This window comes from Antechinus flavipes, chromosome X (assembly GCF_016432865.1).
Source record: "Antechinus flavipes isolate AdamAnt ecotype Samford, QLD, Australia chromosome X, AdamAnt_v2, whole genome shotgun sequence".
NCBI classification, from domain to species: Eukaryota; Metazoa; Chordata; class Mammalia; order Dasyuromorphia; family Dasyuridae; genus Antechinus; species Antechinus flavipes.
Window position 1 is genome coordinate 23,075,285 of NC_067404.1, and position 27,299 is coordinate 23,102,583.

General features: G+C 40.8%; 1 protein-coding gene across 2 annotated transcripts in view; it reads right to left on the reverse strand.

The window, feature by feature from the left end:
- Positions 1 to 3,065: 3,065 nt before the first annotated feature.
- The window catches only part of AFF2 (ALF transcription elongation factor 2), a 589,532-nt gene continuing 565,298 nt past the window's right edge, over positions 3,066 to 27,299 (reverse strand). Inside the window, exons 17-20 of one of the 2 annotated variants that reach the window (XM_051968827.1) lie at positions 27,001 to 27,094; positions 16,661 to 16,710; positions 9,798 to 9,985; positions 3,066 to 3,569 (exon numbers count right to left, since the gene is read on the reverse strand). In XM_051968827.1, the coding sequence (XP_051824787.1) occupies positions 3,448 to 3,569; positions 9,798 to 9,985; positions 16,661 to 16,710; positions 27,001 to 27,094 (454 nt within the window). In that variant the 3' untranslated portion in view covers positions 3,066 to 3,447. Of the gene's footprint in view, positions 3,570 to 9,767; positions 9,986 to 16,660; positions 16,711 to 27,000; positions 27,095 to 27,299 lie in introns of both variants that reach the window. The other variant, XM_051968826.1, reaches the window with a different exon arrangement.

Below are 27,299 nucleotides of genomic sequence, written 5' to 3' on the forward strand. Positions count from 1 at the left end.
GTCACCAAATGCCAGCTCCTTCACCTAGAAACACAGAGGCAGGAGGGACCCAAGCGAGAGAACCACTTGATTCAACTCCCTTTGTGGTTTCACAGATGATGAAAAGGACCCTAAGAGGGCAAATGACTGATTTGGAGGTCATGTAGTTCCCGGGTCTGTCAAGAAGTTGGTTATTTGGTACCTAGGTCTCTGGGAACTCCATTCATGACTGAAAAATTGCTTTCCAAAATCACCTCCCGAAGGAGAATCTTAATAAAACATCAGAAATTTATGGCAGGAAAAATGATAAAAAAAAATCTTTTCAAAACAGCTAAGATGACATGAATGAATGGAATATATATGATTCGGTGGTAGAATGTCCCAAAATATGATCAAAACACAATTTCACTAAAAGTTCTAATTTATCTACTTACTGACTGCGGATGTGTATCATTCTACTCTGATGGGAAAAAAAGGGACCTTAAGCTTGAATCTTTTCCCACTAGCAACAACCCATCTACCTTTGCAATGGTGTTACCTGATCAGAAAAAAAGACCAGTTTTCTCAATCAAATTGTTCAGTGATTAGCGGTCTACAGGCTGGCTAGCTGTGGCTAAATTAAATGGCAAAATTCTATCCTTAGTATCACACTAGTAAATAATTTTCAAAATAATGCTCCCTACCACAGTGAGACGGGAAAAAGACAACACCACGAACAAACGATAAAAATGATACCCAAGCCAAAGCCGAACGGAAACTTTTCACACTGCCACAAGGGGTATTTTGGATTATCAAAGAGGGTATTGCATTCTGGCTGGGAGTTACCCATAGAGAAGAGGGTTGGGGCTTCTTTGTCTTAGCATTGATGGAGCCTAGGAAGTACTTGGCTTTCCTAAATATGCCTGTCAGTTGAAGCAGATTCCACGATGCTGCTCTCATGACAGTCCCCCGTTGTTAAAGAAGTGATGGCTAAGGAGTTACGCCTCCTCTCTGCCATCACCAGAAGGGACCTCCGCCTCTATTCTGTCCTGAACATTCGAGCTGTGGAAATGCACTGAACACGTCAACACGGCCAACCCTAGAATGCCTCCATACCTAAGACACATTACAGACAACTCTATGTTGCAAACAATAAACTGGTACGAATCCTTAACAACAAAATCAAAAGCATCATCCCCTCAGATGGTACACCCTCCATGCTTTGTTGATCCCTAAGCTGTTTTTGACACAGGACCGGTCAGGTATGATCTGGCTGCTAAGCCTAAACTCGTCTGTCAGACTTTCAGATTCTGCTGCTGCTGCCGTTGGCAGAGCCTGGAAATTTAGCCACTGGAGGTGGCAAAATCAGGCAGGAGATTTCTTTGCCTCCTACCTATTGTATGTCAAAGAGAGATGAAAATATCCTGGAATTCGAGATGAATCTTCCTTCTACAACTGCCAAGGGGAAGCTAATATGTAAGTTTCCTTGAGAAACTGCCCTGGCACTCTGTGGTGGTATTTGTGGAGATGAAGTTTTGAGAAGTCTCCATTCAGGAGTCCACGGTAGTCTTGGATTAGTTGTCTGGATCGATTTTCCGAGTCTAGACAATGACCTTGCATTACACAGAGCTGACGGGTGGAAAACCTGAATTCCCCCAAGACCAGCAGGTTGGTTTTCTTACGATGCAGATGCCCGTGTGTCCCTACCTCCAGAAAAATACCATTCTGAATGAGCTTTCCTTAATTCCTCTCAGCCCCAATCTGCAAGATCAGATTGGAAATCAATCACATTTTAAAAAATCTGGCTGTAACTTAGTGAACAGCAGATTAAAGACTAGTCTGGGTTTTGCCTTAGGAGGCAGATATGATGAGCTAAAGTTTGGATGATGTCTCATAGGTGTATGATGAGATGGAGAGTGTAATTTTCCACTGCGGTATTTTTGGATGTAAATTCAATTTTAAGCATGGTAAAAAGTTGTGGATGGTTAGTTGGAACTAATGGGGAAACATGGTCAAATTGAGTGACATGTTTGGTGATGAAATCTTCAGGATTTTTAAAAATGTATTACCATACAACCCATGTTTTTTTTCTTTCAAAGGAAAAACAGTTCCATGAATACTTAGATCATTGGCAATTTTCTTTGGGATTTCCTATGAATTGTTTCACGATGGTGTACAGGCTTGAACGGATTTGACCCCAATTGATTGTTTGGCTAATCAGCAAAAATACCCATATGACAATGGGGACTTTGGAGAGCCAACAGGGCCAAGTACAGATGCATACAGTAGGTTATCGGAGTACAGTATTACTCCTAAGTAGTAAAAACTTGGATTTTGTCATCTATTTTGTGAAAGAGTGCCAACCTGCCAACAGAGTATGAAGAATGGCTCTAAAGCAGGAATTATTAGGGTTAATTACTGGGTCAAGGGCCCTCCAAATGGCTCCCATCTGAAGTAGCCATGTCTATAGTGTAGCATTAGATTTTGCAACTCCTACTGAAGTGTGTGTGTGTGTGTGTGTGTGTGTGTGTGTGTGTGTGTTACACACACATATATACATACATACATATGTATTTAAGGAGAGCCTTTCTCCAAGGGAAGTCTAGAGAAAGATTTAAACTTGTGTCAAGTCCCAGAATGGAAAGGGAATGGGCCAGTAGACTGCCCAAACCACTCAAAACAAATGTCGCTCCTCTCTCCCGTCCTATCTTTTTTTAATAATTGTTATTCTTTACTATTACAATCTGATAGCAGAGATTAGGACAGGTGACAAAAACAAAAGACAACGGAACAAAGCCTCTAATAGCATGCTGGTTAGCATCTTTAGAGTGGCCTTGCTATGTTGCTTTGTTTTCTAACACTGGTGGTTCTCAGATATTATTGGGACATCTCCCCAGGAAGTTTCACAATAAAAATTGTCACTGAAGATCAAGTGTATGGGAAACACAAAACTTCAGCCATGAATCCTGACTAGGAATGAAGCAGTGAAAGGCTTTTTTTTTCTTTTTTTTTCTGGCTCATATGAGTTTAGATTTGGGGGACAGCTATATGATTTATAAAATTTTAATCTCTGCAGGTTCTCTGTGTCTAAAATTCTCTTCTTATACATCGGTAAGACATTTATGCTTTATTTCTCAGGAATCCGTCATCTTCACAAAGTGCTTTCTTTCCATTTTTAGTTTTAGGCAGTGTGGACATGAAACAAGACTGCAGGGAATGTAGTATTTTGTAAAGCATAGAAGGGGTTCATGGTTGGAAAGATGGCGCTAAAATGACCTGAAATAGCTAGGTGACTAAACGTGTACTATTCTGGAGGTGTAATGTCCACTTACACTGACTGATTCCTGCTTCCCACAGATATCAAAAGAGGCATAAAATGAACACACAAACCAAAAAATGTTTCCCAAATGAGTGGAGTTCCACCAGTGATCATCAGTGTGCTGGTAGAGGTAGAACTATGGGATGATGAAGATGACGGCCGTTAGGACATTAGGACAGGTTGGCCTCTAGGCGAAGCCAGTACAGTCCTTGGCGGATGTAACGAACCAGGTTGGTCATTGTGCTGTGTTGAGTCAAAGGCCCCATCAGTGAATCTAAATCTGCAAAGAATTCTGGAGACAAGAAGACAGGTTAGTTAAGATCACTCAGTGGCATTGAAAACATTTGCTCTACAAAGAAGAGCCAGTTCTGCATGGCTTTTCCCTGTCTTCCCGCTCCCTACTACTTAAAATTTAAAGAGAAGAAAAGTCAATTCTTTGGCTCCTCACTTAGTCCATTTACCAGATCTAATTTAGTTTAGCAAACATTTCTTTAATTATTTTCAATGTTATTGATATCTTTTCTTTTTAGATCCCTTACATTTCCAAATATATCTTCTCTTCTACCCAGTAAGCCATACCTTTGTAATAAAGAATAAAACAGGGGAAAAAAGCAATCGTGAAAAACTAACCTAAGTTTTGACTGAGTTAGAAAGTCTCCGAATGTTCTCTTTCTTCAAAGAGTGGTGATATAGATTTTCTCATCCTTTCTTTAGGGCCAACCTTGGTCATTATAATTTTACAGTGTTCAATGATGGGTTTTGAAGGGGTGTACAGAGCATTATTTGTGTTTCCACTGTTGTGTTCACAAAGTAATCTTTCATTTTACTTTATTCTGCATTAATTTGGCAAGTCTCCCCATGCTTCTCTGAATTTTTCATCTTCACTCTTTCTTATGACATAGTGATATTCCATTATCTACCATGATGTTTCTGTAGCTATTCCTCGGTGGATGGGCCTCTATTTCTTTCTAATTCTTGGCTGCTATAAAAAGCACTGCTGTAAATAATCAGTTGTATATAGGATGGAGTACATATTTCTAAGGTCCCAGGGTTTCAGACTTGGACAGGACCTGGCATCTAGTCCAATTTCTGTATTTGACAGAGACGACAACTGAGGGCCTATAAATAGAAGAGCTGGGCTGTGAACCTATGTTATTAGAGGTTTTGGTGGTAAAAGTGGTGGTGTGATGGTGGTGGGATTAGTAGTAGTAGTAGTAGTAGTAGTAGTAGGTGTAGTAGGTTTACAAAGTACCTTGTTAGTTAATTTGATCTTCACAAGGATCCTGTGCTATAATTATCCCTCTTTTTACAGATGAGGAAAATGAGGCTGAAAAAGCTACTTGCCCAGATTAAATGAGATATCAGTAACGTGCTTAGTACAGTGCTTGAAGCACAGAGAAGGGGCTATATAAATCCTTATCTCTTCCACCCCCTCCCTCCCTTCTATGGTCACAAAGCTGATTGGTATCTCACACAAGGTTTCTATTCAGGACTTCTAAATTCTTAAGTCCAGAGCTCTACCCACTACGCCATATAGCTTCTTTAGATGAGTGTTGATGGGTAATGGGTAAAATTTTGCCCCTGATTGAGGATTGATCTGTTTCTCCACTTGGGGGAAATAGCAGTTGAAAAGACTTTCAGATGAGAAAAGAGGTGTGTGTGTGTGTGTGTGTGTGTGTGTGTGTGTGTGTTGGAATTTTCTTATCAAGGGTATAGGAAATGAATGAGTTACAGTCTTAGGATGAAAAGAGAAGCAAGGATGCCTTGGGGCTGGCTGACTCCCAAGAGATGAGTCACAGTGTACACTCATTACCAATGGATAAAAGGAAAACCCAAGTGAGGCTAACAAATGTGTGATAGACAGCACTTGGGGTCAGTGAATTTGAGAGGAGGGGAGAGCTGTTCTTCAGGGGACAGAAGTTCTTTATTTAAGTGAAGAAAGTTGCAACACAATCCTTTATGTGAGAAGGGAAGAAAAAGGGAAGATAGGGCATATATAGAAAGTGAAAGGCAATGACTAATTCAAATAGAAAATCAGATCCTAGAGAGAAAGACTGGTTCAATTTTTGTCTGGCAGACACATACATATGTATGTACACACACACACACACACACACACACACACACACGCACATTTAATAAATGCTTGATTGCTTGCTAATGAAAGCCAACCAAGCCATTTTCTAACTCAGTAAATAGCTGAGACTTAGAGCTTCTTAAAGTTTGTAAGATTTCTCATTTGCCTTTTGGGGTTTTTATTTGAAAGTCTTTATTTTTCCCAGAGTGGCCAGTAGTCAAAAATCCTTGACAAACTATAGAAAGAAAGTGTGATTGTTTCAGAGATAGAGAAAAGGAGAAGCCACAAATCTACATCATATTTGGCAAGGGATGTCAGGTAGAAAAAGCTAGTGGTGGCAGGAATGCCCAAGTCCTGGGAATCAGGAGTTAGTCTGGAACAGAGCAGTATCTAGAGAGCCTTCATCCTGACAAAAAGCCCTTTCCTTGCATCAAGACGATCAAAAAGCTGACGCTGTGGATTATTTTTCTGGTCGGAATGCCAGTCAATCCAAATAAAAGCAGTAGATTTGGAGAAGGCCTGGGTCTGCCTCCCTCTTCTGCTCCATGTGGCCTTTCACATAGAACTTCTTTCTTCTCTCTGGATTTCAGCTTCCAGCTCTATAAATTTCCTGCCATCTCTAAATCCATCTGACTCTATACTTCACTGCTGGCAGATTGAAAAGACTGCGGTGGAAAAGGGACTTTGAGCATAAATGACTAAGAATTGGACCAGATGCCAAATTTGGTTCTCTTCCCTTTGAGCTTATTATAAGCTGACTAATAGCATTTTCAGCACTACTGGCTAACGGCCAGCGCTATTTTGAGTTAACATCTAGCAAGACTCTGAGCAGCTCCTTGACAAACTGTGCTAATGACAAGATTAGCACCATCTCACTCTATCAACAGAGAAAGCACCGCACATGGGTACAGCAAAGTTCTGAGGATAAAAGATGGGCCTTTGTTTGAAATTTAGATTTTGATGCAATCTGTACAGTGTCAACTGTCAATAACGTTTGGAGACCCTCACTATCAAAAGGAATGATTTTTTCTTTGGTGACTCTTACACAGGACATCTTCCACCACATTAGAAAACACAGGCCGATGTAAAGCTCCTAGTTTAATACCTTGCCTCGTATCCAAATTCAGTGGGTCGGTCTGTAATATACTGGCAATGGATCCTTGTATCCTTTTCGTTAGAGGTACCTCGTCTGAGGAGAGGTTTCCAGACTGCATTCTGGTCAATCAAGTAAGGAGGGGCAATTGGGCGGTGCAGTAGGTAGAAGGCTAAGTTCAAATCCCATTTCAGACATTTATTGGCAGTGTGACTCTGGGTAATACACTTTATCTCTGTCTGCCTCCATCTCATCAATCTGTAAAATTGTCATAACGGGACCACCTCTCAGGGCATATTGTGAGGATCAAATGAGATAATTTTTGAAAAATACTATATAAATACTTGCTATTATGTTTGCTATATATAAGCTTTCTTGAAATTAAGGAGAAAATTGTAATGTTCTTAGATCCAGCCACTAGCTTCATCACCTTAGGTGCCTTTTCCATTTCTTCACTTTATGTTGTGTTAGTCACTGAATATTTATTAAGGATCTAATGCGTACCGGGCAATGTGCTAAGCTTTGGGGATATAAGTATGAAACAAGGACAGTGTATATCTTCCAGAAGCTCACAACTTAATGGGGGAAGACAAGACACAAAAGGAAGCTTAAAATAGGAGGTCAGAAGAGAGGACAGGTGCAGGAGGTGCCCAAGCAAGGGGATGTTGTGGAAAAGTCAGAGAAGACAGCCAAGTGAGAAATAAGAAGGTCTCAGTTGAGCTCTCAGAACATCTCTCTGGGTATATAATATGTCCATACAGCCATGTGCTGTATGTGGATGTCGTGCATATGTGTTGTCTCCAACAGCTAGAAGGGTACTGGTCCTGAATTAGGAGCTGGATTCACATTCTGCTTCTGTGCCCCTTCTAGATCTACAATCTTGTGACTGCTGAACAAAGACCATTTCCATTTTGTCTTTGATTTACCGGTGATCAGCATAGTGTCTGGCACATAGCAAATGTGTAGTGAGAATTGTGTGTGTAGAGCAAGGTATGGGAAGGAAAAGAAAGAGTTTCCTCTCTTAGGAGGAAGGAAAAAAAAACTCAGGGAATTTGAGAGATAACTTCAAGTATTTGAAACTTTGCTGTGTAGAAGAGGGATTCAGTTCGTATTGGGTACTAAAGAATTGAGCCAAGAGCAATGACCTAGAAGTTGTGAATGGGCCAAGTCTGATCAGCTGCCGGGAGGACTTGTGAAACAGAGCAGCTTGGGCTGCCCTGGCAAGGAGAGGGCTCCCTTATCAACTCTTGAAGCAGATGCCTACGTGTTGATGTTGGTATAGAAAGAATTCCTTTTGGAGAACGTTGGTTCAAGAAGATATCTGTCTACCCATAATCCAACTGCTCTCGAAGGTTTTGGCTCCCTTTAACTCTGGCATTCTCAGATTCTAGACTTGGGGGTATCTGTGCCTTTTGGATCCAGAAAAGTTTTTTTTCTCTTGAGAGAAAGTGTGGCCTAGTGCAAAGCTTCTTAAACTGTTGAATTACCACCCCATGTAGGGTTACGCCACTGAATGTGGGAGGTCACCAAATTCTGATTTATTTTCAGTAAATGTTTGATTTGTATACCTATTTCGGCCTTGGTTGAAAAGATATCACAAACGGGGAAAAAGTTTAAGAAGCTCTGGCCTAGTGGGTACAGTGCCAGTTGGCTTTGGAATCAGCGAGTCATAGCTGGAATCCTACCTCCAACACTTACTAGCTGTGTGAACCCACTTAAGTCATTTAAGTTCACTGGACCTCAATTTATGAAGAAAATGGAAATAATCATCGTCGTACTGATGACACCTTTGGTCAGGGTTTGTGGGGAGGATCAATTAAGTAAACATATGTGCTTTTCAGACCTGAAGTTGAAATGTGAGCTGGACTAGCATTACTACTGAAGTAAATGATTTCAGGAGGTTAGTTCCAGGTGTGTCCTCAGAGGGATTATATAAACATAATATCCCACCAACAATTCTTGTATGCAATGGAAGTTTCAAGGGAAATCCGATGCTATGCTGACACAGTACAAGAGGATTAACTGGCCCGAATTTTGGAAAACTCCTAAGTGCTTTGAGGTTCATAAAATAACTGAGAGAAAGAAGTATACAAATCAAAGTCTCAGCTAAACAAGATGAACCCTTACATCTGAATATCTGGGATTCTGTGGCCCCAAAATCTTTTCTAAAAAAACTTTGTCACATAGCCCTGGTTTTTAGCTGCTAAGTACCAATACAAATAATAACTTGAGAACTTGACCAATCATGCATAAAGTGTATAATGCACATATATGTCTATACAGATACGTGTGTGCATGTGCCTAAAGGCAAACTCTAAGCAGTGTTGTCATGACCAATGGTATCCAACCCTAGGGTCATCACAAAACCCCTCTTCCTATCACATGGCTCAGTCTTGCCCCTTTATCCCAGAACGGGCCTGTGCTGTTAAGTGCTCCCTCTGCTATGGTTTTACTCTCCACCGTTTCTGTGAAAGCATTGACTGTGGTAGGTAGGGAAGAGGTGCATGGGTCTTCCCGGGGTATGTACAACCATGAAGTTGTTATACCATGTTATACCATGAAGATGTTCTCGAGATTCGTAGCCAGGGAATTTTATTCTTTCAAACTACCGTTAGTTACTGGCATGTCTGCCAACTTGACAGCAAAATGGGGTCTCCGTAAAACAGAAAAGCCCAGATGGTCTCCAACAGTGATAGCGGGGCCATCTACACACACGGACAACAGATTAGCACGGGGGGAAAGGCAGCTTTATTTTTGCCCGGGGTTTCTTGATGCTTGGCAAAAATCATTTTTAAAGGGGAATGCTAGAATTCCTCAAGCTGGGGAAGCAAAATGCAGGGCTCGGGGTCCTTTTTATATTTGTATTGTGAAAGCTGCTAGGTAATTACATTGGGGAGACCCTAACAGTTCACAACCGCTGTCATCACATGGAAATACTGATGGAATTGGAGCTGTGCTCTGAAATGCAAGATGGTTTTTCATTACTGACAGACACTAATGACTCCAAAGAAGGTAGAAGCACCTTAGTTCAAATGAGAAAAAATAATAGAATTTTGTGAAGCTCTAATTAATTTGCTAATCATTCTGCCCTGCTGCCCTTGTTCCTCTGTTTCAGTCTTTATTATAACACATATAATAGAGTGAAGTTCTGCAGTAATGATTTACACATGTGTTCCCATTAAGTTCCATCAGTCTCCTTCCTGATCACTCACCTACCCCCCTCCCCAACATATCCAAACATATTACCAAAGAGCTATTGAGTGAACACTATTCTCTTTCCCATCTTCCTCCCCCCAGGCAAAATACAACTCCTTACAAACCCTTTTTGGAGAGAGCGGTCAAATCGGTACCTCTGTTCTCTCTGGTCAGTCTGTCGGCCATGTCCCAGTGTTCGTAGCCACGAAGCACGTTGTTAGTGATGTTGACATGGCTGGCTGCCATGTGGTGGATTCGGTGAGGAATGACGATAGGTCCCAGGGATGGTAAAGCACTTGATGATGAAGGGCTGAGAGACAAAGGGGATGGCGCATCTGTGCTCCTAGGGAAAGGAACGAGAATTTCATTCTCATGGCCACATGATCTCCTTTTATCTGTCAATGACTGCAGAAGGCTTTCTACTTTTAAAACCGTTTTTTTCAAACTCATACTTTTTGACTAACAAAATATGAATTCATTTAAAAGCCAAAAAACTTAAGTCATAGCGATGTAGACGTTGGAGAACAAAGCTGACATCTTGGAGGCAGAATTTTCTTGTGGACTTTGGGACCTTACCACTGCCATTGTCTGTCCAGTACACTGATGAAATTATAGGTTCAGTTCCTCTCCCCACAAGTGCCCCCAAATTCAAATGCTATTTGGCTTCATAAAGAATTACCTCAAGTTGGGTATATCTGAGACAAGTCCCCTGTTTCACACTGAGGCTCTGGTGTATTGTATTCATCGTAATGTCTAGGGAGGATGGGATTTCACTAACCCCACGTGTGGTAGAGTTGAGGTAGGAGTCGGTGTTCCAGAAGTAAGCACTTTCAGCTGCAGGGTAGACAATAGGCCTGGAACACCAACCTACGCAGAGGGAACCAACACCAACCTACCGGGAAGGGCTCCCCCAGGTGCCCCATTGGATTAGAAATACTGCTAATTCCCTCTAAATTGGGGATCCTAGAGCAGGTGGGGTCAAATTGGGATAGAAACGGATTTCTGCAGGCTGCATATCAACCTAGAAAATCACAAACGAACCTTATCTGTGTAGTATTTTTATTTATTTTGTTCAACATTTCCCAATTACATTTTAATCCCGTTCGGCCACACCTGGGAATTTGTGCTTTTGTGGCCCATGAATTTGACACTTTTGCCTTCGAGTAAAGGCCAGTAGACTGGCCCTCATTATATGTTTCCCCCTGGATTTTGAACATTCGAAAGTGAACCCCCGCTCCCTTCTTTGGCCACAGTGTCTGGCTATTTGCAGAGTACTATGCTAGACTGGTAGTTTCTTTTGTGGCTTTGTAACCTCCAAAATGAGGCTCTCTAAATATCTATATGGTTTTTTATGTATACCTGGATATATTGATGTTTAGGGAAGAAATATCACAAATATCTCCTGGTCTTAATGATTTTCCTACTGCTACCAGAAGCAGTGATTGGCAGTAAGTAAACACTTGCCGGTCCATTATTGGTGCAGTGTTTTGTGGAAACCACAAAGACATGGTTTGTTTCAGATCCTGTCACCACAGTAAGCAAAGTTCAACTCTTAAAAGCTCCCTGTGGAATGGTGTTAGAAACTGGAGGTTAAGTAGGCCCATGAATGTCTCACTAGGGTTCTTGAAGGCCTACTCTGGACATCTGCTGTTAACTGCTGACAGTTCATCTGCGTGTTGTTTATAGAAAAAGGACAGTTTTGAGTTATCTACTTAGTGTAGGACTAATGTTCCAATATTGATTTTCTTTGCATTCTAACACTAGCAATTAGGAATCATCTGCTGGCTGCCCACTGTGTGGGGGGTCAGCTGTGGCGATGTCTCTTCACAGAGTTTAGATTCACGTGGCTGAAAAACCATTCAAGGCCATTATCTTTAGAAGTAGATTTCCAATGACCCATGCATATGTCTTGTAAATTAAAAAAAAAAACTATTTTTAAAAAAGTCGATTTCTAAATACACAATCAAGTTTGGTAAATTCTTCAGCTTCCTCTGCTTGCATAGGCGAATATATTGGCTGATCCCAGAAAACCCACTTAAGAAACCAGTGTGAGAGAAGAGAAATCCTTGTTAGGAGTAGTGTGTCTGTCTATCTGTCTGTCTTTCTTTCTTTCTCTCTTTCTTCTCCTTCTCTCTCTATTCCATTTTTCCTCCCTCCCTCTCTCTCTCTCCCTTTCTTCCTTCCCTCTCCCTCTTTGTGATAATGTTCTCTCTCTGTTTCTCTCTCTATGTCTGTCTGTCTGTCTCTTGTTTCCATGATATTACTCCTTTTGGTTCTCTAAGTGTTCCTCTTCCCACTTTTTAATGCTGGCTGATAGCCAAGTTTTAGTAACTCGTTCTTCTTGATGTACTCAGCCTCCAGGACCAATATAAGGAAAATCTCCCTGACGAGAAAGACGGTAAAAACAGTGGGATTGCTGCTAAGGGGAGCTAAAGTCCCTTTCTTTGTGGAGTCAAGCCTGGATGGCTAGAATGATTGAAATTCAGTCTTGCTTGGAGGCAAGGAGACTGCAACAATTGACCTACACAGGTTATTTTTCATCCCATCAGTCAAAAGCTTTAGGACCTATGTGAGTAGGCTTTCTTTATAAAGAAGTTGTTTTCTTAAAACAAAACAAAACAAAACAAAACTGTTTGCAGGCCCCTTTTGAATTTGATTTGACAAGCTCAAGTATGTACTTACTCTTTCATCTTTACATTTTAAAAATGCTCTTCTTTCTTAAGAGCTACTTGTGTGACCCTGTTCATTCTGTGTTTGTGTGTGTGTAGAATAGGTTTCCCTAGGTTTTGCCATTTTTATCTTCTGAACGCCAAAGGAGAATATTTTATTCACTTTTTGTATCATTCTCAGAACAGATCTTGATTCAGCCATTCAAATGTGATAAGTTATTGCTTTTTTTTTAAATGATGCTTTTCCTTCATTGTGAGTATGGAAATGATTTTAAGGAAATTATGTCTGCACCTGTAGTATCTTGTCTAAGTATTTAGAAAAAGAGGATCAGTTATACTCAAACTAGGAAAGTGTGAAAAGCTCCTGACAATAGTGGCTTGTACTTCTAAAGGTACTTTTCCTTTCTGAAGTGTTTTCCACATAATTTAATTTACTTTCACATCTGTGTCAGAGATGAAGGACAAGTGGTTCATTTTCATTTGACTGTAGCAAACAGTCATTGAATGCCTCATGTGTGCCCAAAACTAGGGCCACGGGGCCTGACAATGAGCTTAGCACCAGGCCTCAGGGAGCTCTTCCTTTTCTTGGCCATTAGCTGTGCCCTTTTCTCTTCTTCCCATTTATCCATTCTTATGGGGAACTCCCTCTCTTCTCCTTCCTCTTGCCTCCATACCCTTCCCATCATATTTCCTCCATCTCCCTCTCTTTTCTCTCATGCTCAGTTATTTGATCAGTTCTCATTTTGGCTTTTATCTTCTGAGACAACATTTTTACTCTGAGGACCACTTGAGTTTGTTTATGTACGTTTCCCCCCCCCCCACATTTTGGTATACTGTCTCATCATCTTTCTCCTTAACATCTCTCTTACTGTCTATTTCATTGCTTGGGAGGCTGTTGTTTAGTTTCTATCTGCGGTGTTCCCCATATTACCATTATTATTGTATTCTGGAACATATTTTATATTTTTGCCTCTTTTAACATTAATGATTTTTTTGGTGCCCAAACACATATTTTACAATTTGGGGATTACTGCCCCTCCCCCCTGAATTTAGTGTGGTTTATACTTTTCTACCCTGTTGCAAGCTACTTGAATTTACTGAATATGTCCTCCTTGTACTGATTTTTCTCCTTTCTACTCTTCTTCCTCCTTGCCCAGAGAAGAGTATTGTTTGGAATCCTCTTTTTTCTCTCAGTCTCCCCTTTTTCACTATTGCCGATCTCTTTTTCCCTTTTTGACTTAGAACCCCTCCCCAGATATTCACTTTTCTTTTCCTTCTTCCTTTCTTTCCTCCCTCCCTCCCTTCCTCTTTTCCTTCCTCCCTTCCTTTCTTCCTTCCTTCGTCTCTCTTCCTCAATTTCTCTTTTCTCTCACTCTCTTCCCTTTATTCCCTCCCTCCCTCTCTACTGACTCTGCTCACCTCCTACAAACATGCTCAGGCTTATCGCATCCTGGTCCCTGCTAACTCCTACAGTTATCTTCTGGACTCTTCTCCAATGGCTTCTGCCTCCACCTCTAGATTCAGACTTTGTGAGTTGATGGCCTTTTCTTAGTTACCGTCTTTGACTTCTCATTTGTGCCTATGAATTCACAAATCATGCCTCCAGAGAAAGCTACCAAGTTTCTCTATCCAGTCACACATCACTGACGGCTTGTTCACATAGGTTCTTCCTGGATGGCTGGTAGTCATCTCCCAGTCAGCATATCAAAGAGAGAACCCCTTATCTTCCCCCAGTTCTAAATTCTCTGTTTCTGCTGAGTGGGCCACGCCATTCTGGTCAGTGCACTTCCCAACCTTGGAATTCATCGTCATTAACTTTTTAGTAGCATCTGCCATCCCCTCTCAGATCTTAGACGCTTGCTAAGATGGCCAACGCTATAAGTGAGACCCTTGTCACCCACCGCCTGATCTGTTATCTCCCTCCTTCCAGTTGCCTCTGTCTCTGATCCATCTTGCATACAACTGCCAAAAAAAACACAAAATCTTCCTATGGCATAGCATTGACGTTATTACTGCTTTGCTCAAAAAGCCAGGTGGCTCTTCCCTACATTACCTCTAGGATAAAAGATAAGCTACTCAGCTTAGCATTGAAATCCTTTCACAATCTGGCTCTAGTCTATCTTTCCAGGCTTACTGCATTTTAATCGCCAGCCTCTCCTCTGACCCCCCTTTCAGGAACTCGACTTCTCAGTCAAACTGGGTTATCAGGTGTTTTTCCTTGAAGTGGACACAGCCAATTTCTCCTCTGCATCCCACACCCGCACACTTCCTCCCTATCTGATCAACAAGCCTTTTATTAAAGAACTTCCCGTGACATGTCCCTGCTCTCAAAGAGTATACATTTTATTGGAAAGCTACGATAGCTTCACAGGCTCCAGACCAGTGGTTCTCAAAGTATGGTCTAGAGAATCCTGGGGATCCCTGAAACCCTTTTAGAGGGTCTACAAATTCAAAAATAGTTTTTATTTCCAATATGGTAAATATCTATAAATAAAATCCAGATAAACAAAAAACGCTTTGGAGAGATCCTCAATAATTCCTAATAGGATAAAGATACTGAAAACAAAAGTTTGAGAACCACTGGCCTAGACAAAACTAAGATCCAGTCATTCGAATATAGCGGAACATACAAGCCTAGGGAGAAGTGAATGGCATCGGAACTGAACCTTGCTGAGAGCTGAGGATTTCAAGAGATAAAGGTGAGGCAAGGCATCCTGGGCCTGGAGGAGAGCCAACGTGTTAAGATGGGAGATGGGATGTCACAGATGGAGCAAGTTGGCCAATTTGATTCACAGATGGAGAGAAGTGTATGATGAGCTTGGAAAGCTAGAACAGTTAGACAGCAAAGAGTTTAAAATTGCTGACTAGGTGGATATTTCTCCTAGAGGCACTGGGAAGCCATGGAAGCTCCTCCAGCTGGGATACGGACACCATCCATTCCTGTGCTTCAGGAATGGCAATTTGGCGGCTGAATAGAGGAGGAAGAGGAAGGAAGGAAGCTGAAAGTGGGAGACCAATTAGGAAGCTACAGCACTAAGTCTAGGCTGGGGGCCCAAACTAGAGTGGTTGTGAATTGAAGAGATATGATTGACGAGACCAGGCAGCTTATGTCTTCCCTCAAGGCCCACTACAGATGGCACCTCTTGGATGAAGCCTTCCTTTTTATTCTTCCACTTGTGACCGTGGATAAATACATAGCAAAGTGCCGTGTGCATACTCAGAGTCTGAAGGATCTAGAGGCAATTCTGATGTGGGAATGCCTCCGAGCCCACTTGCCGATGACTTCGTAGGTGAGTCCTACCGCCAGACTCCCACGTGTCTAGGAAGTGCCAGAGATAGAATCTGAAGCCCGGGCATGGTGACTCCAGGCCCAGCAGCTGAGCAGCTGTAGCTGCTGTCTCTAGTCTATGTGCTTTGCATTGAAGTAAGTAGTGAATGTTTTTTAACTTAATTGTGGTATTATCCCTATTTGTTGTTACAAGTGGGAACATCCTGAGATTTCAACTAAAGTCATTAGTGTCCTTAATAGATGGAAAGTTTCTTTGCCATCTTTGCCAAGTACCTCAGAAATTATGTTCAACATTCAAAATGGCACTCTTAGAGGAATCCTTTTGTAGAGATAGATGGGACCTTAAAAAAAACCAGTCCAGCTCCCTCTCAGAGCAAAAGAAGAAACGGAAGCACGGGATGCTTAAATGTCTTGTCTGTGATCAACAGCTACTCTAGAAGCAGGACTAGAACCCAAACTTCCCCCTATTTCATCTAAGAATAAAGGCCCCGAAATCTTTATGCTCTTCCAATAAGACCACATTAGCCATATGGTTTCATTGAGCCTCATATCATCATGACATGATATGATTTTATATTTTAGGTCAGGGTATTTTAGCATTAATATAAAAACTGTCATGATGGCTCAGATAATTGGTTATCTAAGTGCCTTTCCATTTTCACCACTATTCTCTTTAGTTTTATTAAACAGCACTTACCATATATCAATGAATATTTCATTGGTCTTTCATTACTGAACGAATTATTGAAAAATTGTTGTATTGGCAGCTAACTCTCCTTTAACTCCCTGAAATGGTGGTACTTGTCACCTAATTAGTGGTTCTTTTATGACCCTCATTTGCTTTAAAGATTAAAGGGACCAAGACTCTGGTATCGACTCGCCCTTCAACTTTTCAATTCTGCCCTTTGCTGAAGCCTAAGCCTAGAGCTTTGGAATACACAGAAATCACCCTCATTGGAGAACTGACCTTCATTCTGGACTCGTAAATGGAAAAGTATTTTTGGTCTAGACAAATCATTCCTTTTCATGAAGAAGCAAGTCATTTTTAGAAAATACTTACTTTCCACAGCTTCCCCATGGAGATGGTATCTGGGCAGCCTTGGAAGAAGTCTGTTAAAAGAGAGAGAGAGGGAAAAATGAGGAAATCTATTTTGTAATTTATTAATTCAGAAACAGATGGAAGTGTGATTTAAAGTACATTAATATTGATTACAGCATTCCTGGCTGCCTCCTGTTTCGTTAGCAGGAGCCGGAATGTATGTATGCAGCGTGTCGGCACCCAATGCACGACGCTTGATGAAAATAGCTGGTTAGGATAATTAGTGGGCCCCAATCAGGACCATGAAAGTCACTTGATGAAAGATATGAGCTACTAAAAGGCCCAGTGAAATCAGAATCAGTTTTCTAAGAAGTGGCTTAATTATCCTTGTATGAAATTTAGTCTGCAAAACAGGTTCTTGGGAGTATAAGGAGCTGGTCACCTTTAGCAGGAAGGAAAAACTTTTACCAGGTGGAAAGATGCCACCTGCAAGGCGGGGCAGACCCCTTGAAGTAAGTGGGAGGGAGCCCTTTTGGATTCTTTAGGAAGATAGGCTGTAGACAGGACCACTCACTTTATGGAATGAAACCAACTTACTCAGGGATCTATTCTATGTCATTTGGCCAAACTGTTATTCTAGTTTCTGGGATGACTTAAAGAACAAACCATCAGTATGTGTGCATTCACGGAGGAGGAGAAAGCAATCCAGTAATCCCCCTTATACAACAGTAATAGGACTGGCACCAAGTGGGACCGGGTCTTAGCCATCATCTAGTTTGGGAAACAAGCCTTGTGGGGAAGGGGCTCACCAAACTTATCTGACCCCTGCCAGCCTCCCGCACCACCTACTGTCACTGCCCATTGGCCACTGCAAGGAAGGTAACGCCGAGAACCCTAGGATGGACAGCATCTTCCAGACCAATGGCCCAGGTCCATCTGCTATGCTACTGGACAAGGAGTCCTTCTAATGGACTGGTAGTGGGACCCTCCTTATATAGGTGCCATTTTTCCTTATTATGATGCGAACCCCTCGAAAACAGGACCTGTCTTGCTTTCTCCAATGTGCCAACATTGAGCACAGTGCTCTGTACACACTAGGTTCTTAATAAAGGCTTTCCATTCATGTATTTGTTCTTTGAGCCTACCTCTAGCCTTGTATCCAATATGCCCTGTTATTTTTCCAATAACCTTATTTTATGCTGTATGTTATACCCAAACAGCATCTAGAAGTCAACTTCTTCCTATGACTAGGTGCCTTTTGGTCAATCTGTGGGGACCAGCCCAGCTCGGGCCCTAGATACCTGGAGAGACGCTAACAGTTTTCCCCCATAAAATGCCTTTTTCGGTATTTATGCCACAGACTGCTTCAAAGACACAATTTCAAGTTTTTAAAACTTTGGGACCAACTCATACAGATTTTAAGTTGTCATCTAACTTGGTGGTTCTTTCTAGTTCTGCCACTCATGGGAAGGAGGAGGATCAGGTATACGTTGGGACTAGCTTGGTCCATCAGATACTAGCTTCTCACTTCCCATAGTCCTCCAGATTTTTCTGTTGTTTTTCTTCAGCGAATATGGAGCACTGAGGTTTTGTTGTCGGGAAGCCCTATCCAAATGTAGCTGAGAGTTATCTCTTCCTAGGGCTTAAACCAGAAGTGAAAGAATTCTGGTGAAAGAAAGAGCTATCTCTTCTCATCTTTCTTCTACGCTATTGTTGGATTCTTGGTTTTTTGGTTCTTGGGTCTCTATCCACTGCCCCCCTCCCATCTTGATCTAATGCCTTGGCCATTAGTTCAAACAACTTTACTTTTCTATGTTCAACCCCATCATAACCTCAGATCTCTCTGAGTCTAATTTTAAGCTGCTTACAGTGAGATTTTTGGCAGTACAATGAGATCTGTTATCCATCCCTGCCATATTTATTATGAGACTGCCTCTTGTTTCTCCTAGAGTTGAGTTGGCTGTCAAGTCAGCAGACAAATTATGTGCCAGGCAGGTACTCTGACCTATTTTAGGGCCTAATTGCTATCCTCCATGATGCTTCTGGTAAAACACCACTTGGGTCTGAATTTCTTTCCCAGGGATTTGGGTGTAGTAGCAGGAACAGGTGTCTTTTCTAGCTTCCCTCAAGCTCCCTTATGGAAGATGAGGAGTGAGAGTGTCCCTGGAGCACCTGTAGACCTGCACTGCAGATATATGTGCGATGGCAAAAGGAGCCAGGCTCCCTATCCTCCCAAACCATTTGCACCTGGTGGGAGCATCACAGTTGATACTACTCTCCTCATACTTCTGATGTATACACATTACTCCGAATCGACTTGTTACTTTCTTCTATAAACTTCTCTGTCCAGCTTTTAAAGCCCCTCCCAGCTGAGTCCCAACCTGCCCTTTTAGGCCCATTAGACATTAATCCTTTCCACAAGTAATCCAACGAAAATGGCCTTTCTCTTTGTTCCTCGTGCTGTACACAGAGATATGATCTACACATATTATGTAAATACATAGCTCCTGTCCATTTCCTATTTCCATGCCTTTGTACTAGTTGTTCCCCCGGTACAAGTATTTCTCCTTCTCCTCCTTAAAGACTCAGCTCAAACAGCACCTTTGACACGAAGCCTTTGCTGCTCCCTGCAACTACTCCTACTCTTCTTCTCAAATCCTCTTAGAAGTCTGCACTTTGGACTGATTCTCTTTCTATCTGTCTGTAAAGCCGGCCCTGTCTTTGTTGTCTCCCTAGCAGAATGGAAGTCCCCCGCAGGCTCTCTCATTTGTTATGTCGGTACCCCCGTGGCTCAGCATCAACCGTCTTGTCGACACGTGCTTGGGGGCTAGTCGTGGTGGGCCACCTTACCGGCTGCAATCCTGGGGTGATTTGGGGGGGGATTTCTCACTGGCCGCTTCATAGTCTGCATAATCGGCTACTGAGTCGACTCCTCTATCGGATTCCTTATAAGCTTCTGTTTGACAACGAGGGGCCGATTTCCTTTCCCGGTACGTCCCGAATCGTTGCAGTAAGTAGCGTTGTCGAATGAGCCTTTTGGTCTTAAGTTGAAGCCTACAGATCCTCGGATGGGCCGTCAAATATTGTATTTGAAAACTTCACGGGAGGTTATGTTGCCTATGGGGCAGACCGTCAGAATTCTCTGAGGAGCTGAGCCTCCACCACTTCATAGTAGCTGGGGGATCGTGGGTGAGGGATGGAGCCTTGGTTTCCTCATGTGGGAAATGGGGCCAGGAATACTTTGTATCACTTTCCTCATGGGATTCTGGGGGGAAGATCCAAACCAAGAGCTAACGGGTGAGAGGGCTTTGCAAGTATGAAGCATTCTGAAAAGGGGACCGGAGTCTCCATGAGGGAGTTAACTCTGCCTTCTACCCTGAGCTTTCTTGAATGGCTTGGCTGTTGTTGCCTTTGGTGGGAAGGATTTAAGATCAATTCTTTTTTTTTTTTTTAAACAATAAAATAAAATTTATTTATTTATTTTTAAGTTTTTATTTAATAATTACTTTATATTGACAGAATCATGCCAGGGTAATTTTTTTTACAACATTATCCCTTGCACTCATTTCTGTTCCGATTTTTTCCCCCTCCCTCCCTCCATCCCCTCCCCTAGATGGCAAGCAGTCCTATATATGTTGGATATGTTGCAGTATATCCTAGATACAATATATATTTGCAGAACCGAACAGTTCTCTTGTTGCACAGGGAGAATTGGATTCAGAAGGTAAAAATAACCCGGGAAGAAAAACAAAAATGCAGATAGTTCACATTCGTTTCCCAGTGTTCTTTCTTTGGGTGTAGCTGCTTTTGTCCGTCATTTATCAATTGAAACTCAGGTCTCTTTGTCAAAGAAATCCACTTCCATCAAAATATGTCCTCATACAATATCGTTGTCGAAGTGTATAATGATCTCCTGGTTCTGCTCATTTCACTTAGCATCAGTTCATGTAAGTCTCGCCAGTCCTCTCTGTATTCATCCTGCTGGACATTTCTTACAGAACAATAATATTCCATAGCATTCATATACCACAATTTACCCAGCCATTCTCCAATTGATGGGCATCCATTCATTTTCCAGTTTCTAGCCACTACAAACAGGGCTGCTACAAACATTTTGGCACATACAGGTCCCTTTCCCTTCTTTAGTATTTCTTTGGGATATAAGCCCAATAGATACACTGCTGGATCAAAGGGTATGCACAATTTGATAATTTTTTGGGCATAATTCCAGATTGTTCTCCAGAATGGTTGGATTCGTTCACAACTCCACCAACAATGCATCAGTGTCCCTGTTTTCCCGCATCCCCTCCAACATTCATCATTATTTTTTCCTGTCATCTTAGCCAGTCTGACAGGTGTGTAGTGGTATCTCAGAGTTGTCTTAATTTGCATTTCTCTGATCAATAATGATTTGGAACACTCTTTCATATGAGTGGTAATAGTTTCAATTTCATCCTCTGAAAATTGTCTGTTCATATCCTTTGACCATTTATCAATTGGAGAATGGCTTGATTTCTTATAAATTTGAGTCAGTTCTCTATATATTTTGGAAATGAGGCCTTTATCAGAACCTTTAACTGTGAAGATGTTTTCCCAGTTTGTTACTTCCCTTCTAATCTTGTTTGCATTAGTTTTGTTTGTACAAAGGCTTTTTAATTTGATATAATCAAAATTTTCTATTTTGTGATCAGTAATGGTCTCTAGTTCATCTTTGGTCACAAATTTCTTTCTCCTCCACAAGTCTGAGAGATAAACTATTCTATGTTCCTCTAATTTATTTATAATCTCGTTCTTTATGCCTAGGTCATGGACCCATTTTGATCTTATCTTGGTATATGGTGTTAAGTGTGGGTCCATGCCTAATTTCTGCTATACTAATTTCCAATTATCCCAGCAGTTTTTATCAAATAATGAATTCTTTTCCCAGAAGTTAAGGGCTTTGGGTTTGTCAAATACTAGATTGCTATAATTGACTATTCTGTCTTGTGAACCTAACCTTTTCCACTGATCCACTAATCTATTTCTTAGCCAATACCAAATGGTTTTGGTGACTGCTGCTTTATAATATAATTTTAGATCAGGTACAGCTAGGCCACCTTCATTTGATTTTTTTTCATTAATTCCCTTGAGATTCTCGACTTTTTATTGTTCCATATGAATTTTGTTGTTATTTTTTCTAGATCATTAAAATATTTTCTTGGAAGTCTGATTGGTATAGCACTAAATAAATAGATTAGTTTAGGGAGTATTGTCATCTTTATTATGTTCGCTCGGCCGATCCAAGAGCACTTAATGTTTTTCCAATTATTTAAGTCTGACTTTATTTGTGTGGAGACTTTTTTATAATTTTGCTCATATAATTCCTGACTTTCCCTTGGTAGATAGATTCCCAAATATTTTATGGTATCAACAGTTATTCTGAATGGAATTTCTCTTTGTATCTCTTGCTGTTGGGTTTTGTTGGTGATGTATAAAAATGCTGAGGATTTATGGGGATTTATTTTGTAGCCAGCTACTTTGCTAAAATTATGAATTATTTCTAATAGCTTTTTAGTAGAATCTCTGGGGTTCTCTAGGTATACCATCATATCATCTGCAAAGAGTGATAGTTTGGTTTCTTCATTGCCTACTCTAATTCCTTTAATATCTTTCTCGACTCTTATTGCCGAGGCTAGTGTTTCTAATACGATATTAAATAATAATGGTGATAGAGGGCAACCTTGCTTCACTCCAGATCTTACTGGGAAAGGTTCCAGTTTTTCCCCATTGCATATGATGCTTACTGATGGTTTTAAATATATGCTCCTGACTATTTTAAGGAAAAGTCCATTTATTCCTATGCTCTCAAGTGTTTTTATTAGGAATGGATGTTGGATTTTATCAAATGCTTTTTCTGCATCTATTGAGATGATCATATTGTTTTTGTTTGGTTGGTTATTGATATAGTCAATTATGCTAATAGTTTTCCTAATATTGAACCAGCCCTGCATTCCTGGTATAAATCCTACTTGGTCATAGTGTATTATCCTGGGGATGATTTTCTGTAATCTTTTTGCTAATATTTTATTTAAGATTTTAGTATCAATATTCATTAGGGAGATTGGTCTATAATTTTCTTTCTTGTTTTCAGCCTACCTGGTTTAGGTATCAGTACCATGTCTGTGTCATAAAAGGAGTTTGGTAGGACTCCTTCAATCCCTATTTTTTCAAATAGTTTATTTAGCATTGGAGTTAATTGTTCTTTAAATGTTTGGTAGAATTCACATGTAAATCCATCTGGTCCTGGGGACTTTTTCTTAGGGAGTTGATTGATAGTTTGTTCTATTTCTTTTTCTGAGATGGGACTGTTTAGGATATTTACTTCTTCCTTTGTTAGTTTGGGCAAGCTATATTTTTGGAGGTATTTTTCTATTTCATTTAAGTTGGTCGAATTTATTGGCATAAAGTTGGGCAAAGTAACTCCTAATTATTGCTCTAATTTCCTCTTCATTAGTGGCGAGTTCTCCCTTTTCATTTTTAAGACTAACAATTTGATTTTCCTCTTTCCTTTTTTTAATCAGATTTACTAAGGGTTTGTCTATTTTGTTGGTTTTTTCATAGAACCAACTCTTAGTTTTATTAATCAATTCAATAGTTTTTTTACTTTCAATTTTATTGATCTCTCCTTTTATTTTTAGAATTTCAAGTTTAGTGTTTGACTGGGGGTTTTTAATTTGTTCCTTTTCTAGCATTTTTAGTTGCAAGCCCAATTCATTGACCTTCTCTTTCTCTATTTTATACAAATAGGCCTCTAGAGATATGAAATTTCCCCTTATTACCGCTTTGGCTGCATCCCATACATTTTGGTATGATGTCTCATTATTATCGTTTTCTTGGGTGAAGTTATTAATTATGTCTATGATTTGCTGTTTCACCCAATCATTCTTTAGTATGAGATTATTTAGTTTCCAATTATTTTTTGGTCTACTTCCCCCTGGTTTTTTGTTGAATGTAATTTTCATTGCATCGTGGTCTGAAAAGGATGCATTTACTATTTCTGCCTTACTGCATTTGAGTTTGAGGTTTTTATGTCCTAATATATGGTCAATTTTTGTATAGGTTCCATGAACTGCTGAAAAGAAAGTATATTCCTTTCTGTCTCCATTACATTTTCTCCAGAGATCTCTCATATCTAACTTTTCTAGTATTCTATTTACCTCTTTGACTTCTTTCTTTTTTATTTTGTGGTTTGATTTATCTAATTCTGAGAGTGCAAGGTTAAGATCTCCCACTATTATAGTTTTGCTGTCTATTTCTTCTTGCAGCTCTCTTAATTTCTCTTTTAAGAATTTTGATGCTACCCCACTTGGTGCATATATGTTTAATATAGATACTGCTTCATTATCCATGCTACCCTTTAGCAAGATATAGTGCCCTTCCTTATCTCTTTTAATTAGATCAATTTTTGCTTTGGCTTGATCTGAGATCAGGATGGCTACCCCTGCTTTTTTGACTTCACCTGAAGCATAGTAGATTTTGCTCCAACCTTTTACCTTTAACCTGCATGTATCTCCCCGCTTCAGGTGTGTTTCCTATAAACAACATATTGTAGGATTCTGGCTTTTAATCCATTCTGCTAACCGCTTCCTCTTTATGGGGGAGTTTATCCCATTCACATTTATGGTTAGAATGACCAATTCTGTATTACTTGCCATCTTGTTAACCCCGGTTTATGCTTTTCTCCCTTCTTTCCCCTTTCCCCCCTTTCCAGTATTAAGCTTGTGAGCACCCCTTGCTTCTCACAGCCCTCCCTTTTTAGTATCCCTCCCCCCGCCTTAGAGTTCCTCCCCCTATCTTACCCCTTTCCCTCCCAGTTCCCGTATTCCCTTCCTCTTAGCTTATTCCTTCCCTTTTCACTTTTCCCTTCTCACTTCTCAATGAGGTGGGAGAAGTTTCACCATAGATTGAATATGTCTTAAGATTTTTCACTTAAAGCCAATTCTGAAGGCAGTAAGATACCCAGTATATTCATCCCCCTCCATTCTTTCTCTCAGATATAATAGGTTTCCTATGCCTCTTCATGAGATGTACTACCCCCACTTTACCCTTTTTCTGATACAATGTCCTTTCCACATCAATTTCTAGAACAAGGTATACATGTATTCTTTATACATCTATATAGTCGAAATATAGTTCCCAAGATTAATCTTTACCTTTTTAGATTTCTCTTGAGTTCTATATTTGTAGATCAAATTTTTTGTTAAGTTCTGGCTTTTTCATCAGAAATAGATGAAATTCGCTTACTTCGTTGAATGTCCATCTTCTTCCCTGGAAAAAGATGCTCATTCTCGCTGGGTAAGTTATTTTTGGTTGCATACCCAGTTCCTTAGCCTTTCGGAATATCATATTCCAGGCCCTTCGATCTTTTAATGTGGATGCTGCCAGATCCTGGGTGATCCTTATTGTGGCTCCTTGATACTTGAATTGGGTTTTTCTAGCCGCCTGCAATATTTTTTCCTTCATCTGAGGGTTCTGGCATTTGGCCACTATATTCCTTGGTGTTTTGATTTTAGGATCCCTTTCAGTGGGTGATCAATGAATCCTTTCAATGTTTATTTTTTCCTCTGTTCCTATGACTTCTGGGCAGTTCTCTTTGATAATTTCCTGGAAAATAGTGTCCAGGCTCTTTTTTTCATCATGTTTTTCTGGAAGTCCAATGATTCTCAGATTGTCTCTCCTGGATCTGTTTTCCAGGTCTGTTGTCTTCCCCAGAAGGTATTTCACATTCTTTTCCATTGTTTGATTTTTTTGGATTTGCTTGACTGATTCTTCTTGTCTCCTCGAGTCATTCAATTCCAATTGTTCAATTCTGATTTTCAGTGAATTATTTTCTTCACTCACTTTTTAAAAATCTTTTTCTAATTGTCCAATTGAGTTCTTTTGTTCTGTGGAATTTTTTTCCATTTCGCCAATTTTGTTTTTTAGAAAACTGTTTTCTGTTTCCAGTTCACCAATCCTATTTTTCAAGGATTTTACTTCTTTATCCACTCTCTCTTTAACTTTCTCCAGGCTCTTTTGCCAAGCCTCCCTCTCCTTTTCCCAAGCTTCCCTCTCCTTTTGCCAAGCCTCACTCTGCTTTCCCCATTTTTCTTCTAGCTCCCTTGTGAGAGCCTTTTTAATCACTTCTATGAGGTTCGTCTGTGATGAGGAACAGACGATCTCCTCCTTTGGGGATTCACCTGGGGACTGTCTGTTTTTAGTCTCCTCAGGATTTAGAGTCTGCTCTCTATCTGTGTAGAAGCTGTCAAGGGTTAAAGTCCTCTTCAGCTTCTTGCTCATTCTGTCTACTAATCAAAGACAAACTAGCAAAGAAAAACAGAAAAAACTGGAGTCTTTCTTTGGGGGAGGGGCTGGGTGTGTTACCGAGCTTCCTCTACAGACTGCAGGGGGCAGCAGTGAGGCACTAGCAGGACTGTGCTGCGCCTGCGCTCTGAGATCCCAGAGCGTGCTGAGTCACTGTGGGGAAGGGGGGGGGCGACCAGGTCCCGAGAGACTCCAGCTGTTTGGGGTTGTATTCTTCAGCCCCGGTGTTCTTAGCTTCTCTGCTGGGCTGCTGACTTGCTGCCGGAGCAAAGTATCCAAACCTGTAGCGAAGCTCTCCCCGCAGAGACGGCTGCGATCACTCCCCACCCCCTCTCCAGTCTGCTCCCGTGCTCTCACTGCCGCTGCCCTCAGCCTGCGCCCGATCTAAAACCGTCCCAGCCCTCCAGTAAAGACAGACCTTTCTTGGCGGATCTCAAGGGTGGCTTCCTTGGTAACTATTTGTGGGTTTTTTTTCAGTCAAGCATTAATTCAGAGGCTTGTAATGAAATGGATAGTGAGAGAAAGTGTGGAGCTACACAGCTGTGAGCCTCCTCTCCGCCATCTTAACCGGAAGTCCTAAGATCAATTCTTGCCCTTTCTCTGCTAAGAGAGACAGCGGACCTTATACCTGTTTAATGGTTATTGTCCCTATTCCTGCACACTCACTGCTTTTCCCAAAGGGACTTCAGTGCAGAGAGGGACAGAAGGCATGCTCTGACTGTAAACATGACTTTCAAATATCACTGAAACCGCCAAAGGGCATTTTTGTCAATCAGGACAATATTGAGGTGACTGAACCATTTTATTTTCTCTTCGGTGACCTAAATCAAATGTAAGCGTGCTGCTGGGTCCCTAAGGGGAAAGGGGGGTGGGCAGGCCCTGTAGATCCCAAAGAGGCAACTGCTTCGGTGGCCAGTATAACCTGTTCCTTGCAAATTGACATTTAATCATGTGCCTGGCAGATCTCATTAGCCATTTCATTCCCCAGCTCTCTTCACAAGATACAAAAGAAGTATTACCTTAAAATATTCCATCAGAGATCTGGAATACTTCATAGCATGGTCCCTCTTAAGTTTAAACATTCTCAAGTACAGGAGTGATAGGCATCGGTAACTGTGGTAATTAGGAAAGGATTATATTAATTCCAGTGTTTAATGAAACCTATAAACTCTTTTTTTTAAAAAAAGGCAACACACACACCCACCCACATATCTATCTATCTATCTATCTATATGTATGTGTGTGTGTGTATGTATATATATATATATATATATATATATATATATATATATATATATATATATATATATATATATAG